Source organism: Diospyros lotus, chromosome 13, assembly GCF_014633365.1.
Source record: "Diospyros lotus cultivar Yz01 chromosome 13, ASM1463336v1, whole genome shotgun sequence".
NCBI classification, from domain to species: Eukaryota; Viridiplantae; Streptophyta; class Magnoliopsida; order Ericales; family Ebenaceae; genus Diospyros; species Diospyros lotus.
The window spans coordinates 5,310,353-5,331,754 of NC_068350.1; the positions used below are offsets into that span (position 1 = coordinate 5,310,353).

The 21,402-nt window shown below is 36.5% G+C and overlaps 2 protein-coding genes across 8 annotated transcripts; both read left to right on the forward strand.

The window, feature by feature from the left end:
* The first annotated feature begins 4,290 nt into the window (after positions 1–4,290).
* On the forward strand, positions 4,291–8,303 carry LOC127789296 (nicotinate N-methyltransferase 1). Of its 2 annotated transcripts, none has more exons than XM_052318171.1 (4): positions 4,291–4,666; positions 4,887–5,308; positions 5,380–5,444; positions 7,435–8,303. In XM_052318171.1, exons 1-4 carry the CDS (start codon positions 4,389–4,391, stop codon positions 7,732–7,734), a joined length of 1,065 nt encoding a protein of 354 aa, XP_052174131.1. In that variant the 5' UTR covers positions 4,291–4,388; the 3' UTR covers positions 7,735–8,303. The 2 variants fall into 2 exon arrangements, with proteins under 2 accessions (XP_052174131.1, XP_052174132.1); XM_052318172.1 differs by having other exon boundaries at positions 5,380–5,494; positions 7,435–7,577.
* Positions 8,304–9,312: 1,009 nt separating this feature from the next.
* LOC127788893 (uncharacterized) lies at positions 9,313–21,047 on the forward strand. Of its 6 annotated transcripts, none has more exons than XM_052317563.1 (9): positions 9,316–9,694; positions 10,633–10,833; positions 10,997–11,119; positions 12,081–12,118; positions 12,206–12,374; positions 13,921–17,424; positions 17,826–17,962; positions 19,194–19,470; positions 20,917–21,047. In XM_052317563.1, the coding sequence occupies exons 1-8, from the start codon at positions 9,611–9,613 to the stop codon at positions 19,429–19,431; spliced, it is 4,494 nt and encodes a 1,497-aa protein (XP_052173523.1). In that variant the 5' UTR covers positions 9,316–9,610; the 3' UTR covers positions 19,432–19,470; positions 20,917–21,047. The 6 variants fall into 6 exon arrangements, with proteins under 6 accessions (XP_052173524.1, XP_052173523.1, XP_052173522.1 ...); XM_052317562.1 differs by lacking the exon at positions 20,917–21,047 and adding an exon at positions 19,991–20,127; XM_052317561.1 differs by lacking the exon at positions 20,917–21,047 and adding an exon at positions 19,600–19,688.
* The last annotated feature ends 355 nt before the right edge of the window (positions 21,048–21,402 follow it).

Below are 21,402 nucleotides of genomic sequence, written 5' to 3' on the forward strand. Positions count from 1 at the left end.
CTGATTTGAGAAGCAAGTGATCTCAAATGCATACAAGAAACTTTTAATATGTTTCAAGATTAGACGGTGATGCCCCTAGGGCATAGCTCGAATGGTAAAGGACGGGTCGTAATATGCTGGTGTCATTCTAGTGAGTTGCAAGTTCGAATCCTAACTTTTCTGAGGCTCATCCCACGATTTACCTCTTCCTGAGAAATCAAAGGCATAAGCACAGGGAGATCGTGCAAATATGGTAATCCCAAGATCAGACGATGATGTAATGAGTATTTCAAGATCAAATAGTAATGTAATGGGTGATGAATGGTTGATGATGAATAAAATTAAGTGAGTAAGTAGTAATAATTCAAAATTCAATGAGTAAATAGTTATATTTTTAAAATTCAGTGAATATATATTAAATTTACTTGCTGAAAAAGTGTTGTGTTGACTTGGCACGTCATGGACATGGAGTGAGTTGAGACTGTGGAGTAACAGACTAATTAACAAAGTAATGCTAGAAATTATCACTTATGACACCAATAATGTCACATCTTTTATTAGAAGGGAGAAGAGATAGAAAAGATAATAATGAGTAATGTTATTCGATCGCTTGGCACCCTCAAAGTCACTCTCAACTAAATTATAAATTTATCCATTGTGATAATTATTACCATACCCTCAATTTTAAGTCAAAAGCTTAATTCCACCCTTACTCTCTCTTTTTCTCTCTTTCTTTGACACTCTTCTCTCTCTCTCTCTCATGCGTGACCCTTCATCTCATTCATCTTTCTCTCATTTTTTTCTATTGCGCACGTTTTCTTTCTTCCCTTTCCGATTGTTAAGCTCGTCATCTCTCGCTCGTGTGATTGAGCCTCTAGAGTTTGGTTGTCTCTTTCTCGATCTCTTACTCATGCGACTTCATCTTTGACATCCCTTAGGCTTAGTCCAACCCTCTATCTCTCTCTCTCCTATCTGTCGCATGTCTCCATTGGCTCCGATCTACAAAAAGGTAAGTTTTTTAAACTTATCCACAATGATTTTCAACACACACCCATCATATATATGTATATACGCATTATTTGATTTTGATCGAAACTTTAAGTTTAGATTTATAGAGATTTGGTTGTTAAATCTTGCTGATTTTTTAGTATATTGGTCGATAGGCCTTTGAGTGTCAAGTGATTGCTTCTAATTGCCAAAAATCATCGGCCAGCAATGCATTTTTTTACTTGTGATCGAAAATAAAAAATTAGATCTATGAAAATCTAACTGTTAAATTTGGTCCACTTTTGTGTATGTTAACTCCCTTGACTTGGTATTTCTAATGGTAGGCCTTTGGGTGTTTCTTTTTCAGTTTTATTTATTTATTTTAATATATTAAAAATAAATTGAGTATGATTTTATTTGAATATTGTGAAGGTTAAAATGAAATGATTTGTTAAAATTTGAATGTCAAAAAATTAAATTGGTTTGTATTTGTTTTGTGGGCGTTTGAAGTTAAATTATTAGGTTCAATTAAAAATTAAATGATAAATAGTTATTGTTAAATTATTAAGTTTAATTATAGCTCCAATGATAGAAAGCCAGTTTATCACGATAAAAATCAAATAAGTTTTATCTCCTTAAGCAATTAGCCTTGTAGCATTAATAAGTGACAAAAACACTAGAAACAATCTCATCAATAACTTAATATGTAACTTTGCACTATTATGTAACGTTTGTTAAAGTGAGCAAGATAAGTCTAAAATAATTTTCAGATCAAGAGATGGAATGATCAAGATAAGCTTAGGAAGTATTCTAAAATTTCTATCAAATTATTTGTTAAATTATTTGGAATGCATTAGAGGACACATGCGTCATTTTTTTCTTATATGTAGAGACCAAAATATACTTATCTTAAGGGAATGAGAGATATGTATATTTTGAAAAATCAAGATACGAGGTCACAATATGATTTTCTCAAGAATAGTCTGATAAACTTAACAAACATGTTAAAAATAATATAAATTTTAGATATATTCCATATTTTAATTTTTTTACCCTATATTTTGATTAACAAACGTCCTTTAATAAATAGTTTAAAAATAATATTCATTGAATTTTCATTATTGATATCTACCTTTCAGAATTTGTCCACGCCTTCCTCACTTGGTATAATTTTATTGAGCAGCATTAGTGGTGGGTCATGCTTTGACTTTGAAAGAACTTTTCCAAGCATTATATATAGAACACCAAATAAATTTGCTTTTGATGAAGTTTGTCTGGAAGTTCATGCAAAAACTACTCTTTATTTATCTATTAATTTACCTCTTTAGTTACTATTTTTTAAAAATTATAGCTCTGTTGTAGATTTTCTGTGGTCTCATTTTCAATAAAAAAATTGTATACAGGTAGGTAAATTGTATTTTTTGTATGCCAAATTGTATGTAAAATTTATTTATATGTGAAAGAAACAAACAATAGATAGAACAAACTTCTTTACTTAAAAAATCATATAATTATATTTAAATTCTTATATTAAGTAAGTTTAATTTAAATAGTTGAAATAAAAATTAAAGAATATAATTTATTTTAAGTTGTAAAATATAATTTATTTTTTATTGTATTATATATGTATCTAAATATAGTTAACAAATTAAAATTAAAACTTTTTATTTTAAAATCTTCAATTTATTATCAAAAAAGATTGACATAGTTTAAATTTAGTTAATATTTTTTAATTTTATTTAATATAAATTTAAAATATATACACACATTAATAAATATATAAATTCAAATAAAATTATCAATAACTATTTATCTTTCAATTCTTATAAACTTAATAATTTCCCTTCAAAAATTCACAAAACAAATATAAATCAATTCAATTTATTAGCCCGCACTCCAATTTCAATCAATTATTTCATTTGAACTTTCACAATATTCAAAAAATCACAAATTCAATATTCAACTTCAACATCTACTATACAAACTCATAAATAAATATCACATTAAATATCGACATTGACAACATAATTATAAAATAATATTTAAACACTAATTTACGAAGCCCTTATAAGGCTAGTTCTCTATTTGCATAGAGCGGCCCCAAACTCTTAATTCTCTTTTATGAATGAGACCCAAACTCTTTTTCATCTGAATGCACACAAAATATGATAAAAAATAAATTAAATTTTTTAATTTTCACTTCAACTACCAAATAATCATCACCCCGTCAAAAAACCAGCATAAGCAAACCAAATAATAATAATAATAATAATAACATGTAGATGAAAGATACAAAAAATAATAAATATGTATGTATGTATGCATGTATACGCAAAAAGCCAAAACCACTGTCACTAGCAGCAGTTGGTGACCATCATCGGCCAGAGATTCCTCCAATTAGAGCCTATAGTTAGAAACACCAAGTCAATGAGGTTAAAATATACAAAAATGAACCAGATTTAACGATTAGATTTTTGTAAATCTAATTTTTAATTTTCGCACACAACTTAAAAACGCACTGCCAATCGTCACGGCCATCGTGATCAATGGTTTCAGACTATCAAAGACAACCACTCGACACACTTATCCCCATCGACTAACATATCAAAAAATCAGCAAGATCCAACAACTGAATCTCTCTAGATCTAAGTTTAAACTTTTGATCAAACTCAATACTTTTTAAATGCACTGTCACTAGCCACTGTGGCCTATTGTTTCTAGTGATCCAAGGTAACTACCCAATACCCTTATTCCATTGACCAACATACCAAAAAAATAACAAGATCCATCGATCGAATATCTATAGATCTAAGTTTAAACTTTTGATCAAACTCGCATATATACATTTGTTGAAAATCATTGCTAATAAAACTAAAAATTTATCTCCTTGTAGATTAGGGTCGAACACAAGCTCAAGGGATGTCGGAGACGTTATCGCAAGAGCTAGAGAAAGAGAGATAGTTGAAATGAGCCAAAAAGGCTCCGAAGCCTTGGTCAGATGCATAGAAGAGAGAGAGAAATAATGGAGGAACAAGTCGAAGAGACGTGTGAGAGAGAGAGAAATTTAAATTTTTGTAAATATTTTTTTATTAAATATATCGCGATGTCTCTTGAGTGACTTTGAGAATGCCGAATATCATAATAATAAATAATTAACTACTATCTCTTTCAATCAAAAGATACCACTCTTTGAATAAAAAAAATATCACATCAACAATATCATTAATAATGACTTTCAACATTCAACATTATTATAATTAGCTCATGCGAACGAGGCTGCTAATGCTCCTGCTCCACGACAAAAATCAACACCCAACCCCGAATCCGAACGCCCCTCTATTTATGCCCTCACTGGATGAACCAACGGAGGGATTTGCATTTCCGCTCATTTGACCTCAACCGCCGCCGCTGCCGCCATCGCCATGGCCGACGAAACCTCCGAGACCCGCAACAGCGCCAGGCTCCGGATTCTGGAGCTGGCCAACATGATCAGCGTCCCCATGTCTCTCAATGCCGTCGTCCGTCTCAACGTCGCCGACGCCATTTGGCAGCGCGGCTCCAACGCCCCGCTCTCTGCCGCCGAGATTATCTCCCTCGTCCTCCCTTCCGGCGACCCCGACAACCTCCAGCGCATCCTCCGCATGCTCACCAGCTACGGCGTCTTCGCCGAGCACCACTCCCCCGACGGCTCCCAACCCAGGTAGCACCCATCTACACTCAGCTCAAGGCTAGGGTTTATTTCAATTCTCTTTTCTTGCCTAGACAACTCTTCTATGATTCTATCAGCGTATATAATTATTGTTGAGCTAAATTATTTGCATTAAGGTTAAATCCGAATTTGAGTTTTCCTTTGTTCTATTAGTAATCGGCTTGTGTATCGACGGCGTATTTAATTATTGTTCAACCAAATTCTTGCTCAGATACTCGCTAACTGAGATCGGGAAAACGCTCGTGACGGACGAGGAGGGGTTATCGTATGGGGCGTACGTGCTGCAGCACCACCAGGAGGCGCTGATGAGGGCGTGGCCACTGGTGCACGAGGCGGTGGCGGACCCGACGACAGAGCCCTTCGTGACGGCCAACGGGGAGCCGGCGTACAGCTACTACGGGAACAAGCCGGAGATGAACGGCCTCATGAAGAGGGCTATGTCGGGAGTAGCGGTGCCGTTCATGAGGGCGATCTTGGACGGCTACGATGGTTTCGGAGAGGTGGAGCGACTGGTGGATGTGGGCGGCAGTGCCGGGGATTGCCTGAGGATGATTCTGCGAAAACATCCGAATGTGAAGGAGGGGATCAACTTCGATTTGCCGGAGGTTGTTGCCAAGGCCCCCGACATTCCCGGTGAGATTTCTTTCCGATCTGTGTGTGAGTGTTGGCGGGTTGCAAAGGATCATGGGGTTGGTGATTTGCAGGTGTGAAGCATGTCGGCGGCGACATGTTCAAGTCTATTCCTACCGGCGATGCCATTTTCATGAAGGTTCTCTCTTCTCTCTGCTTTCTGGTTGACATGTTGGTCTGCTTTTTTAGGTACTGTTTCGTCCTTAATTGCATCTGGATTGCGGGTGGCTTTGCCCCTTTTAGTATCTGCATTTAAATATGTTTTGATGGAAAGAAAATTAGTTAGGATGTTATCCATATAGTTAATATAAAATGATTAAAAGGAAAACGTGTGTATGTTCTTTAAAAGTCAGTAAGATTCCATTAGATTTAAAAGGAAAATTTAAAAAATATATATAATAGTGGTTTTGTTGTATGATATAGAATGTTGGATGTAAAACACTAAAATATACGAAATATGAGTGTAGCAAAGATAATAATGTTAAGATGGATGTATGGTTATATAAGAAAAGAAAAAATTATAACACTTTTATTATTAATAAGATATCTGAGAAATGATTAAAAAAGTTTCTTCATGTGAGAAGGCAGTCAATAAGAGCCCCTATAAGGAGAGTGAGTGGTATGGAACGAGTATCTGTTAAAGTGGATGAAGGAAAACTAAAAATACAACTAGATGGGCACACATAATATGAGTTATAAGGGCTTTAAAGAAAATAAGGCCATAAATAGAAATAATTGGAAACCTAGAATTCATGTAGCCCACACTAGAGATAGGATAAAGACAAGACTTAATATGTTGTTGGAGAAAGAAAATTAATGATTGAAAATTTGATATATTTAGAATAATATTCTTTGAGTATTTTTACATAAAATTGCAATTCTGGGGATACGAGTCATACGGCAGTTTGATTTTTATCGCATTTATCACTTATTCTAATCTCTCTTATTGTTGTTAAACTCCCGATTTTACAGGTACGATTTTACGATTTTTTACACCGAAAACCCTTAAGATTTTACGATTTTGAAGTTGAATCGCACTTGATTTTACGATTTTACATATCGAAAACCCTCTTACGATTTTAACAACCTTGGTCTCTCTCTTTTTTTCTTTTTCAATAAATGGGTGGACAGACATAATCTTCATGTGAATTTTGGTTGAATTAAGGTATAGTTTGTCTATTGGCCATTTAATTGTTTACTCATTAAGTAGAAATTATCTTAGGGAGCGCAGGAGCAGAATATTGACAAACTTATGAAAGGTGTGGGGTATCAGCCCTTTTGAAAAAGAAACAAAGGAAATTTGAACAATTTCAACTATATTAGATTGAGGCACAGAAATGAAAAACTGTATGCAACCCTCATTAGACAAAGATCTTGAAATTTGCTGTGCACAGATATATACATATATGGTATAGACATAAAATATTTAAGAGTATTGAAACTCCATAAATTTTGCATTATTAATATCGCAAGTTAAGCTCCGTAGATCACTCTATAATTGGGCTGCCTCTTTTAGTATTTTTTAGTGAAGTTTTTACATAAATTCTAGTTCGTTAATTAGTAAAGTTTTTTCTTTTATATATATATATATATATGAACAGTCAATAAAGGATTACTTCCTGACAATTTGTTATTTGTATAGAATTTCTATTGTTTGATCTAAAAAGCTTTACCTTGGCTATCCGCTGCCTAAAACCCTCTATCCAAGTTTGGGATTGGTTGTAAACAGGATCCCCAGTTGGAGTCACAGTACCCATCATATATGTCATAAAATACAGGGTAACCTAGTGAAAGTTAATGTCCTGTAATTATAATTCTATGAAGTTACTGGCAGTGCAATGGTAAGTTTGTAAATCCTGCCAATTATACGGGAATAAAAGTCAAAGCTCCTATAGTTGCTTCCACTCGAAGAGATAGACCTGCCCTCAAGTATAGTTGCTCCCACTTGAAGAGATTGACCTGCCGTCTAACTTTAATCTTATTAATATGTCCTGGTATTACATAAACTTGAGTTTAAGATTTGTATTTTATTTGTAACAATGTTATTTTAAGCCTGAATATCAGTAATTTGTCACCTGAAACTATCCTAGTGATAATGTATCTCCTTTTGTTGGTGTTCATCTTGGCAGTGGGTACTAACAACATGGACCGATGAAGAATGCAAGCTGATCTTGAACAACTGCTACAAGGCACTCCCGGCAGGAGGAAAGCTGACTGTTTGTGAACCGGTGCTGCCAAAGGAAACCGATGACAGTCACCGGACTAGAGCCCTCCTTGAAGGAGACATCTTTGTCATGACAATCTACCGTGCCAAGGGTAAGCACAGGACAGAGGACGAATACCGGCAGCTTGGCCTCTCCGCCGGTTTCACCCATTTTATGGCATTCTATATCGATTACTTCTATACGGTGCTTGAATTCCAGAAATGACTCTTCTCATAGCTGGTCCTGCTTCAATCTGCATGATGACTGGAACACCGTGTGATAATCAATTATAATAACTTATCCTTTCCCTATAGGCCTGCACTTTCTTGATGATTACCTTCTTTAGCACACGAGGTTCACAATGGAAATCCACAACTACATGTGGCAATCATCCCCCATTACTAACAGTGGAAGGATGTATTTCTATGGCGATCGTATTGGTTGTTGTCAACAGAAAAAATGTTTTTTGGGAGGAGGTGAAAACTGTCTGTTCGTGTGGGCCATATCTGCATTTGGTCAGCCAATAAACCAGCACTAGTCTAGGAGAATTGTTTGTGTACGAAGCTTTTCCACTCTACAAAGTGTTGAGAAGGGACCATTTTTACATGTAATCTTACTTTTTCCTTCTTCGTAGAAACTGTTTCTGTAATTCAAATGTGACGGACATTTCAATTACAACGAAGCCAACTCATCAGTTCAAGCTCTTAACGAAGTTCATTCTTAATTTTCTTGGAGGAGGAGAGATATGGAAGAAAAATGTGAGGGTATTACGAGGAAGGGAACTATTCTGGATATTTTGTTGGGTAAAAATGTTTTTTTTTTTTTTTTTTACATTGTAATTTCCGGAACGAGCTGTACTGTTTTGTTTGGTTCTCATTATGTGGGTCACCAAGTGGTTCAACCCGACAACCCTACACTCGAACGCTCCCTTTCAATCAATCAGTCAATAGGCTAATCTTCCATATCAATTTTGTAAGAATAATATTCGGTTAATAAGTTAAGTTAGAATGCGGTGGTGTAATTTTTACACAGTCAGAGAATAATAAATTTGAAACTTTTTTATCCGAATAATAAATTTAATTTTTTTTCTGTTTTCTCTCTTACTAAATACCAACCGTCAAACCTGGCCTTGCGTTCCAAAGTGGAGCTTAAAGCCAAGAAGCCAGAGAGAGGACTGGCAGTAATAAATTACTTTTATAGAGGTGATTCTGACAGTTGAAATTTCCCGCAAAATATTTAGCATTTTTTTAAGAAATATACTTTTATATAGTTAGAGGAATCTAAGGAAGGGTGAAGATTAGACAAACCAACATGGTGGTGGTGTTGCATTGTATGCGATAGATACATAGAATGTATCGCCAAATGAGAGAGCCAATCAAAGCTTGAGGTTTGGTCGATGGTGTCAAGAAAAGTGAGCGCTTTGGTGGTCACCCATTTAGATCTGTCGTCCAGCTAGAATTTTTTAAGCACTTCCCAAAAATTTTTCTTTTTTTTCTTTTTCTAATTACTTCACAAAACAATATGAGGTAAACACAGGCCCAAATCAACCACCAAGCCCAGTGCTGGGTTTTGTTTGTTAGTTGACTTAATATATGCGCAATCGCCTTTCTACTCCCGTGCGGCGGAGGGCTCAGCCTTGTCGCTGACATCTAGTCCTCTCACCCAATGATCACGTGACACGTGCCTTCCAGTAGTTACTGGGGCCAGGTGTCAGAAATCTGGGGATCTGGGGACCCCCAATTCTCGATTGCAAAGTTGCCAACAGTAGATGAAGACTTGTTTTGGGGAGGATTTATTCCTCTTTGGAAGGTGGGTGGACATGTTATCTTTTTCCCCCATCTCTCTCTCTCTCCCTCCAACTGATGATGAAACTCCAAAACTATAAAGAAAATAATACTGCACCCATTGGAACAAAGACCAACTAGCTAACACCTCTTAAGTTCCCCCCCCCCTACAATTCCCTCTCTCTCTCTACTTTGTTTCCATCATAAGATTCATACCCAATTGCTCTCTTTCTCTCTCTAGAGTGCAAATGTTGGTTTTGATGCCAGACTGCAATATCTGAGAGCAAAACAAGAAGACTGCAAGGAAGGAAGAGAGAATGTTCAGGCTACACAGGCAGAACAGGCCATCCAAGTCAGGGGAGAGAGTTGATTTCAAATTCTCCAATTTCCAGGCCATTCAGGTGCCCACAAAATTCCTTCTCTGTGTTTTCCACCTAGTCTCTAATTCTTGCGTTGTTGCAAGCTGGATTGGTTGCTTTATTGGCATTTGATGAAATCCTTTCAGTTGTGTGATTTACTTCCTCACTCCCAGTTTAACTATTGTGTGCCTTCGGATTGAGCTGTGATGAATCTAAGTGTTACGATCAAATCACCTTCAGCAATGTTTTGATGGATTGATAGAAGATATGGCTGATAGTGAAGGAACTGTAATTATAACATTATTTACAAGAAGCCCATTACGCAGAATTGTGATGAGCTGGGTGGGATGGATTGTTTGCAGACAAATTACCTTTTCCTATCAATCATTTTCCCATTTACTTGAACCAAATTAAATTGTATGGCTATCTTGAGCTGGGTTTTCTTCTTAAAGAAGTAAAAAAGGATCCAGATTGGACAGAAAGATAAGATAGTTGGAAACTTGAATAAGAATATCTATTTATGCATAATGAAGATATTTATAGTTGATGGGTTTGTATTGACTTGTCACACAACTCGTACATGTGAACAGAATATTGTATAAATGTCATGAGCTGTTAGGTTAGTTGAATTCAGCAAGTTGGCTTTGACTTCAAATTTGATATCTTATAATTAGCTGAAATTTATAATTTTCATATTACAACTAGGCTGGGGTTTAGGGTTTAGGGGACAGCATAGCGTAAAATGAAGGTAGTATGGCCAATGAAAGCTATTTGCTTACAGGAAGTCATAGTTTCTGATTAGCATTGAATTATGTGTTAAACTGGAAAACGATCCCACATTTACGCTTATGTCTTCCTGTCTAGCTGGTCACGTGGAAGTCTGTTAATCATCTTTTTGGATTCAGTAATGATTGCTTTCCAATGATAGGCTAGTAACTGCTCGCTCAAAATGTGTGCATTCTACAATTTGATGGGCACAGGTACCAAAAGGATGGGACAAGCTCTTTGTTTCCGTTGTCTCTTTAGAAACTGGAAAAATGATTGCAAAATCAAGCAAAGCACCAATGCGAAATGGCAATTGTCAATGGACAGAGACTTTGTCAGAATCTATGTGGATTCCACAAGATGATTCTGTAAAAAAGGCTCTTGAAGAGTGTAATTTCAAGTTCATTGTGGCCATGGTATGATGCCTGCGTTCTCCAGTAATTAGTATCATTATTATATCATTATCATGATATGGTTGTCAACTCCTTGTCAAATATGCGCTTCTGTCCTCCTCATACAAGATATGAAGAATCCGATAAAGTTGCAGATCCTATCCACTGACATGCCTATTTGTTACAGGGATCGGCAAGATCTGGCATCCTTGGAGAGGCTACTGTCAACATGGCTAGCTGCTTGAGTTCAAAAGTTTCTGACCCAGTTCTGTTACCCCTAAAGAAATGCAATTATGGAACAATTTTACAAGTGGGTTGAACATTTTTTTTTTTATCAGAGTTCTCATGTTGTATTTTTACAACTGACAACTGCATCTCTCAATGTCATTTCTACTTGTTTGCTGAAAGTTTAGAACACGAAATCATCTCAATTTGTAGTTGGTGCTGCTTTTTGTTTCCTCAGAAGCTATATACATATGTAATATCTCACAGAAGTTAAAAGGACAAATTTAATAAATGATGTCAACTCTTATAAATCATCCTTAGCAAAGTGGGGTTGAGGAAACTCTGGAATCTAAAATGTTGCCCACCCACTTTTCATCTTGTTGGATAATTAGCAAATGGGAAGAGTTGATGTTTTCAGTAAGAGAGTAATTTGCATTTTTAAATCTGAATTACATGGCAACAGATGAGCAAATTTGCTATGAATTGGAAATTCTATTCAAAGGATTCAGAGTAGGTTTCTTATACTCTTGGTTGTACCAGTTTAGGACTCATTTGGATGTTTCTTTGAACCAAATTGTGATAGTTTTACTTCTGATTGGTCAAATGGTACAAGGAACGGTAAATGCAGGATTAAAACACAAGATTATGCGTTCTTGACATTTGCGCACTGGGCCCTGAATTAGTAGTGTCAGGTAGGCGAATCTGAAATAGGGATGATAGCTTAAGGAACCCACATGAAGCAAGGAGTATGACGCCAATATTACTTGGGAGTACTTTACAAGAAGTTGGAATTGTTGTGTGCTTACCAAATGTCTTATCAGCTTTGCTCACAAGTTCTCTTTTTGTTGTTTTGAAATTTTTTTGATTATTTGTTTCATTAGTGAATTAACTGATACTTAGATTTATTTCAATGGTGACTCTCCATGTATTTGCCCATTTACCAGCATATTACTTTGCTCTTTTCTCTAATCTGTAGATTGTTGCTTAGGATTTTTTCAAATTTGGAGCTGTCAAGTGAAGTTTTTGTTTATCCATCTGATTCACAGGTTAAAATTCACTGTCTAACACCAAGAACAAAACTCAGGTTGCACTTCTTTTTTCAGTCCCATTGCTCTTAATTTGAGTTGTTGCAGTTTCATTTAATTGTAAGATTCTGTGCACACCCTTTCAGGGCGGAGGAATCAAAAGACTCAAGTTCTAGCATGGAAGACCAGAATGCTGATCATCAAGATACCGAGGGCAAGTCCAATGCATCCGATGATTCAGCCATGAGGAATGTTGGTTCTCCCTCAAGTCAAGATTTGGGCTCCACTTCACATCCAGGAGAACTTCAGAGCAGGGTATGTTTTCTTCATATCTCATCGAAGACCTGTCTCACTGTTTATCTCATGTTTGAAAATGTAAGCAACTGTCTCTTGGGTTCATTTATGTCCATCATAACATTATTTTTTATCCTATACAAGAAATATTTCTGAACTACAGCTTTTCTTATTTGGCATTTAGGTGCCTCAGTTTCTGTGAAATGCTGTGTCTGTCAACAGTGTCTAACTCTCTCCTAGATTCTGTTATTTAATGCTAATTTAGCCACTTGGAATTTACTTTATAATCTCAGTGCATAAACTAGACGAGAACCCCGCAATCCAATTAGTCAATGACTGGGTGACAAGAAGTCCAGTTGCTGTCACCATCCTTGCTAAAATAAATTATTCTGGACTGTGGTTAATCTGGGGGGTTGTTTTTATGATCACTTCTGAACAAGGGCGTGCAGCATAGGTTTCATTGGATGCACTCGCCTTCAGAAGCTCAAGGAACTAGTAGTCTGTGGTCCATTTATTTCTTTGGGTTTAATTACATGGTGACATGTTTATATTGCTTAGTTCATATTCTGCTCATATTAGTGAGTTTAAATAGGGTACAAATAGGAAAGTGTACATGCATCTCCCACCCTTTGGTGCACTGGAAAGTACTTGATACTAACTTTCTAAGCTCTATACATATAGTGAATTTACTGCTTGAAACACTGGGGAACATGGAGTTCATAATGCATGAATGTTATCCAGCAATTCCAACTATTCAAAAAAAAAAAACAAAAATAGGAATATGCTCTATTAACTCTCAGATGCTGCAAGAAAGGAAGAGGGAAAGAAGAAAGAAAGAAAGCTAGCACAACTATATTGTGGTGCACATTCCTTGGGCAATTGTGAAGTAAAAGTGGGGAACTGTCTAATAAACACCTTAATTTTTCTTAGAAAATTGTTTAGTCAGCATCATGGGATGCACCCAATCATATCATGGAGAACCCTTATACCAGCAGATAACCTACTCTATTAAGGACTAAAGACACTGATGGATATCTAGAATTTGAGTTTATTTTGAATTTAATTATTTAAAATAGGATTATAATTTTTATTTTTTCACATTTTTTGTTCCTAAACAGATTGTTTTCTACAGCACCCTGCATCCTGTGCCTATTTATATAAATGGAACATGGAAGTAATTACATCAGAATTTTTATTGAAACAATTTAGCAGAAAGATTTATCATGTACTTCATTCTTTCTTCATGATGGTTCTTCTTTTAAAAATAAAATTGTGATATTTCACTTTCTTTTATTCTATTTCAACCCTCCTGCATTTTCCTTTCACTAACTTCTTAATAGAAAACAAGTAATTCATGCTTTGTTTAGGGCCTCTTTTAAAAGTACAATTTCAAGATAAAAATTGCTAATGGTTTCTGAATAATGTTTAGGGTTTAGGGTGCAATTTTGTGGGTCCTTTACTTATATTGCCCAAGTTTTAAGGAGACTTGCCATAAATGTCACCACAGAATGTTGTAAATTGTTATTTTCCAACTGCATAACTAACATTACCTCCTCAACTCCTATAGGAGACAAGTACCTCAGCATCTGGTTCACAACACAGCTTTGACTCAGCAGAGGGTTCAATAGGAAAGGAAATTTTCTCTTCAAGAAGTGACTTAGATGGTGAGAAGCACCCAGTTGGGAGACAAGAATCTATCAGCTCTCTGAATGGTTCTTCTCATGGAAATTATCCTGATGAAGATCTTTCTCAATCCAATCGCTCATCCTTTAACTCGAGGGTTGTAGGTTCAGGGAATGATTCTCAGAATATTCAGCAAGAGTCTGCACAAAGTCTTTCATGTGTTATTCCATCAGCATCTCTAACAAATGCTGGTTCTTCAAAAAACCTGCTGGAAGCTGCAGAAGATGCAATTGAAGAACTGCGTGCAGAAGCCAAAATGTGGGAGAGAAATGCACGAAAGCTAATGCTTGATTTGGACATACTGAGAAATGAATTCTCTGATCAGGCAAAAAAGCAAGCAGAGAAAGATATGGAGTTATCAGCAACTTTTGCAGAATGTGATACCTTGAAGATGGAAGTTGGACACCTGAGGCTAATATTGGAGGAAACAACATTGAAGCAAACTGCTAGGGAGGATTCACCATCTCAATATGAAGGTGCAATCCAAATTCAGAAGGAACTGGAAAATGAGATAAAATTTCAGCAAGAATCCAACACTAATTTGGCTATGCAGTTGAAGAGGAGTCAAGAAGCAAATATCGAGCTTGTTACTGTTCTCCAAGAACTGGAAGAGACAATAGAAAAGCAAAGGGTTGAAATTGAGAATCTTTCAGCTGTGCAGCTGAAAGTCAGTGATATGGAAAATTCTATCCAAGAAAAGGAGGAGGAAAACAGGAACTTATTGCTCCAGCTGCAACAGCTGCAGGAATCAGAGAATGAGTTACAAGCCAATCTGCGATTGCTTGAAAAATGTTTGGAAGGAAAAAGCATTGAAGCAGAGAATGATGTTAGTCTGAAGACTTTGAATAATCAGACCCTTCTGGATATTGAGACAGAATATAAATGTAAATTAGCTGCCAAAGAACAAGAAATAGCCAGTTTAGAAGCAAAACTACAGGAATCTTTTATAAATAGAGAACCAGATTATGGAGGTAAGGGTGATCTGATCAGAGAAATTGAAGCCTTGAAAGAGAAATTGCAGGAGCTAGAAAGTGATTGCAGTGAGCTTACCAATGAAAACCTGGAGCTTCTGTTCAAGCTTAAGGATTCCAAGAAGAATTTAAGACAAAGTTGCATGTCATGTGATTCTTCATCTGGTGAGTTTCCAGATAAATCATTTGCCATTTCTGAGTCTGAGGAGAGGGAATTTAGATCTGGAATTCAGGGGAAGAATTCAGTGGCCAAGAACAATGAGCTTGCTGTTTTTGAAACATCAATGCTGTTCCCTGATTTAGTTGAACAGCTTCAAAAGGCCTTTTACCATATAAAGAAGCCATGGTATAATATTTCTTCTCATGTGGATGACGAATTGGAATCTGATCTTGCTATGAGCACAGAAACAACTTCTCCCAAAGGGTCGCCTGACTTCATCTTGAATTCTTTCATTGAACTGAACAAATTATTGGAAGCAAGGATTATTCAGTGTGAAGAAGTTCTTAAACAAGATGAACTTGAGATAAAAGAGAGGAATAATCATGTTTCGGAAGCTCAAAAAAAGCTGGAAGATTCCATTTTGAAAGAAAACAACCTCCGTCTGTCCATTCAGGAACTCGAGGATTTGAACATGGATCTGGAAGCCAAACTTACAGCTCTGGAAAAAGAATTGAATAATAAAAGGTCTGAGATAAAGAAGCTTGAGGATAATTTATTGTTGAAGGAGGAGGAGATTGGCTTCATCAGACATTATCAGGGAGAATTAGAATCCCAAATTTCTGATCTTGGAAAAGAAAAAGGCCAGCTGGAGGAGAACATGGACATTGTGTTGAGAGAAAGAAACACCACATCCAAGTGTTTGGATGATCTACAAAATGAACTAATGGTGCTAAATAGCTCCTTGGATTCACATGTTTCTGCTAACAAGATCCTTGAAAGGAAATGTTCTGATCTGGAAAGCCAAAAACATGAATTAGAACTCCACTTAGCAAATCTGGAAGAAGAAAAAGGGCACTTGTCAGAATGCATATCTGGCTTGGAGGCTCAACTGAGGGATATGACAGACGAAAGGGAAGCCTGCCTACTGGAAACAAATAAATCTAAATCTGTAGCTACAAGGCTCCAAGATGAGATCAGAAGATTGGGAACTGAGATGGAGACAGAAAGGCTCGAACTCAAACAAAAATTGCAGGATATGCAAAATCAGATGTCAGAAGCCCAGGGGGAGTATGAAAATCTGAAAATAGAAAATAAAAAATTGCAAGTATCCATTGCCAGTCTTATTGAAGAGTACAACACTCTTCGGAATGCGAATGGGCTGTTGAGGAAGCAGAAACTGGAGTTGCAGGAGCAGTTTTTGAAAATGGAAACTGAGTTGAGGGAATCTCAAAATAAATCCTCTGATTACTCTAAAAGGATTCAAGCCTTGGAGGAAGATCTTTCTGCTACTTTAGAAGACTTTGCCTTGAAAGAGAGTGGATTGACTTTAGAATTAGATGCCCTTCTTCAAGAAAACAGGAACCAGAAGGAAAAACTTGTTTCGGGAGAAAGTTTGTTAAATCAGTTACATTCGGAGAAGACGGCTGCAGTCGATGACCTCCAAAGAGAGATAGAACATCTCAGCAAGCAAATTTGTGCAAGTCATGATGAAAGAGAGAGAATAGCTTCTGAAGCTGTAGAAGAAGTATCCATATTGCGTAATACTAAAGCTAAATTGGAAATGGCTCTTCAAGAATCTGAATTGAAGATACAAGATTTGATGGTTGAACTTAAAACTCACCAGAAAAACCACGAGTTACGGGTGGCTGACCATGCAAAACTGTTGAAGAATTTGGGGAGTTATAGGTCAAGTGAAGAGAAATTGAAAACCACTTTGAATGATCTTGAACTGAAGCTTACTGTTTCAGAATATGAACGGCAACAATTCATTGAAGAAACTTCCAATTTGAAGGTCCAATTTCAGAAGGTAACAGATCTTCGAGATGAAATTCAGGCCCTAAGAAGTGAGCTTGATTCATTAAAATTTGGAAAAGAAAAACTGGAAGCTTCTCTGCATTCAGTATCTGAAGAATGTGAAGAATTGAAGGTGGAGAAGGCTGAATTTCTTCGGCAAATTTCATGCTTGCAGACTATCATGTCTGAATTGGAGGATTGCAAACATAAAAAAGTTGCTTTAGAAGAAAAACTTGTTCAGGTGGAGGGTGATCTATTAGCAAGAGAGGCATTGTACGCTCAGGATGCCGAGCTTAAAAATGAGCTCCGTCAAATCAAGAGACAAAACAATCAACTTCAGTCTAAAATGCAACAACTTGAGGAAGAAAAGGATGTGTCGCTGCAGAGAACTCAAGCTCTTGAAAAGCAAATTAAATTAATGGAGCAGCAGAAAAAGGATGGGATTTGGTCTACAAGTAAAAAGGTTAGTGGCCCTTCCTTATTCCTTTGTTTCTAAATAGATGTTTCTTTTTATCTCCAGTTGAAGGTTGATATCAATGCTGATGGCCTGTAGAAATTTCAAGTTCAGTTTGGTTTAAAATTAATGGACTGGAAATGATCAACAATTGAACTATAGCATATGACTGGCAAACCTGGAGATTTGAGAAACTGTTTGAGAACAAATACTTTGTCTCATGGACATAATTTGGTCAGAAATCGATGCCAAAATATGCTCATGCATTTTATCCCCTCTGGAATAGATCCAAGTTTGCCCCTGGGGCTAAAGTTGCAATCAGAACTTCTTTTCATTTTAAAGGACAGATCTCCATACATGAACTATTTAATTTGTTCTCTCATTTTCTATGTTTTGTTCTTTTATTAAAGGGTGACAGCGAGTATCATTCTCGTGATGGAAGTCCTCATGATAGTGGTGTAGATCTCATAGCAAAAGTCCAGTTGCTTGAGAATGAGCTTGCTGAAGCCATGGAAGCAAGTAACAAATATAAAATTCAGCTTCAAAGGTGGGTATGAAATGCACATGCTTAGCAATGAGACTTCTTTACAGAAAATAATTTCTTTTTCAATACTCATTTGCATCTCGTTTAAATTTTATGACAATCGGAACTTGGAAGATAGTCCACCCGGATTTCTTCCGAATGGACGATTGTAGGAGCAGAGTTGAGTTGTTAGCTATACAAGACTATTGAGAAAAACAGAAATTATATACAGTAAGAACATGGCTTAATCCTGCTAGGTGGGTTTGGCTACTACACAAATTCTAGACCTCTAGCCGTCTCTAAATATGGCCATATCCTTTATATGGCTATCATATCCTATGTCATAAAAATAAAAAATTCTATATGCTATGGAAAAATGAAATCACTTTAAAATCTATAAAGTCATGCGTATTATCTAATTGCTGTGGCGCTTTCTTGGGTACTAATGTGTAGTCATGTTATTTTGCCCATACAGCCTGCCGCCAGGCTGCAACTCTGGCTGAATCACACTAGTAACTTCCTTTGCTGGTTATGCTGGTTGCGAGGATAAAGTCTTCCATGCAGCCTGTGGGTTCGGATTCCCATTGTAATCTCTGATGCTAAGCCTCAGGAGGGTATCAGAGATAAGAATCTTATCCCTCCGTACTAGAGCTAAATCCTGTGACTCAAGGATCCTACTGGAAATAAAGTAAAAGAGGAATAGCTGAATTTCTACAATATTTAATGGGGACACAGATTTTATCACTCGATCAGATTAAAGTCTACTAAAGATGAGCACGGGGCTTAGATGATGACAGTGGAGATATTATCATGTCATCTAACTAAAAGTTTACTATATTATTTTGAGACTGGTGACTTATATTATGAGAAATGGAGCAGTTGCTTTTAATACAATGGTTAAACAACTTGCCACTTTTTCCTAGTAAAGCTTCTGGGTTAAATCCTTGTTGAAGTATGGTGACGCAACTCTTGCTGTGTGTCAGGATTGCATCAAATCAATAACCACTAGCTGCACTTCCAGAACAAGATGCTTGAGTTTTCCTTTCTCTTTTTCATTAATGCACTTTGCATGTGTTCAAGAGAAACTTAGGAGTTGGGAATGAAGGAACCACAATAAATTCAATAATCATGGAATTGAGAACATATAAGAAGTTGTTTATATCAGGGTCAAAGCATTTTCATGCACTAAACTGTTCAGATGTCTTTATTTTACTATTTTCACTGTGTACTATCCTCTACTAAACCTTCTCTGCAGGGTCTCATCAGAAGGGAGAAACAACAATGCAACTACTTCAAGGAAATCAATAGCCGAAGGTGAAGTAGTAGCGAAAGAAAGATATGAACGCACAAAATCATCACTAGAGACAGAACTAAGAGATCTTCGTGAACGCTACCTAGAGATGAGTCTTAGATATGCTGAAGTGGAGGCCCAGCGAGAGGATCTTGTAATGAAGCTCAAGGCTGCTAGGAATGGGAAAAAATGGTTCTCATGAATCTGCAATCATCCCAACCCAGTTTTCGCTTAGACTCAGGTAACCGTAGCAAATTTAATTCATCACATCAAGTTTTCAATTAATATTGTTGTTTCAGAATAAGCATTGGTAGTATGTGAGTAACAAATAACTAACAAGAAATTGGCAACTGCCACTTGTATACAACAGAAGTTCCGAGGCTGACAGGACAGAAGCCTTTGCCACACTAATATGGCAACATGTACTCCCAGAAATAAAGGAAATTTAAATTTGTTATTTGTTATCTTGATTCTGGCTAAATGTCATATAAAACTACCTGTAATCGTCACAACAATGAAAAAAAGAGGTGCAATGCCACTACTAGCAAACTAACAATAATTGTCTGTTAACATTGATGGGCATTTTTTGATCTTTAGGATCTGCTGGTTTTAACCGGGCAACAATGTTATTTGCAACTTTAATCAAAACAATAAAACCAATTCCTGAAAAATGCATGATTATTGTATCTGCTGTATATGAAAGAGACAGCAAGGTACTTCATCAACCGTCTTTTCATTGAATGATCTAATACCATTTCCAGAATCTCCTTTTCCCCTGATGCAATGCCGAAGAGTGTGGATTATTAATGTGAAGAAAAGGAAAATTCTGGAAGCTTCAGATACCTTTCAGTCTCAACCTATGAATTTGATGTTCCAAAACTCTGTGCAGGAATTTTTTTAAGGATTATCCTGAAAAATTGTCTCTTCAGTCTGCTGTGCCTTGAGAGTAGAGCCCGAATAGAGAGAAGTAATCCAAGGTGATGTTTGAAAGGATCATCTTACTTTTAGTAAAGTAGACTCCTTAGCTCGATTGCTATGTCATCTCGAGTAGTAATGAACAGAAGCTGTGGAATGTGGAAACTCTCTATTCTGGAATTGTAACAGAATGATGTGTTTTCTTGTATAAAAATCATATCCGGAATGATGTATGTCTTGTTTATATTCATTCAACTCGGAGCTAAAAGGGGATGTAACAGTCATTTATAATTACAAAAATGTCATTGCAAATCATTTTTAACTCTCTAGATCTTATGAATGTTTTCTTTTTCCTAAATAAAAGGATAAATCCTAGCCATAAAGGACACTAACAGGCTGTTGAAGGACTTGGAACCCTTGACGACTTCTCTACGTTCACTTAGCACCCATGAATCCCTCGATGACTGTCAAGCCGTCCTCGTGCTCTAGGTTAAACCCTTGTTATTTATAGTATCATAGACTCACCCATGAATCTCTCGATGACTGTCAAGCCGTCCTCGTGCTCTAGGTTAATCCTTGTTATTTATAGTATCATAGACTCTCTGTCTCTGTCTCTTTTATCTTCGTTAAATTCCTGGTCTATATGACTAGAAACTTAATCAGGTACAAGGTGAGAGTGCATGTTACAACTTTTTGAGTAGAACTCACCCAAGACGAAAGTGTCTAAGAAATTATAAACCTCACATTAAGAGCTTATATTTTTTTGATGTAGAACAAATTTCATATCTTAAAATGGACCATAATATACGGCCACATTCTACAATTCTGACGTTCACGCCAGCAGGTTCGAGCCACGCTCCACAGCCTCCATGATTTACCTACTTCAGCACAAGCGTGAGAGTATGACCGCATTGTCTGGCAAATGCTGGGTCCAAAAATCTTATTTTTAATGATATATATCTGCTTATGCAATGCATTATTCAAGTGCAGGTAGGAGAGTGCCCCATGTTTAAGATTTCCAATATACATAAAAGGTGATGAGATCACCTCTACCATGGTTTGAAGGGTCATTCATGTCGGAAAGCAAACACACATTAAAGGACAGGAAGCATTTGCACTTTGGCACCAAATAATATGATCCAAAGGCTCCCCATGATGCCTACTTATAGCTCACCAACTTTTTACAAAGTTTAATTGTCTCCATTTAGTTGTCTTGTTGACAAGTTTCAGCATCTTATAATTTCAATTTCTTCTTCTT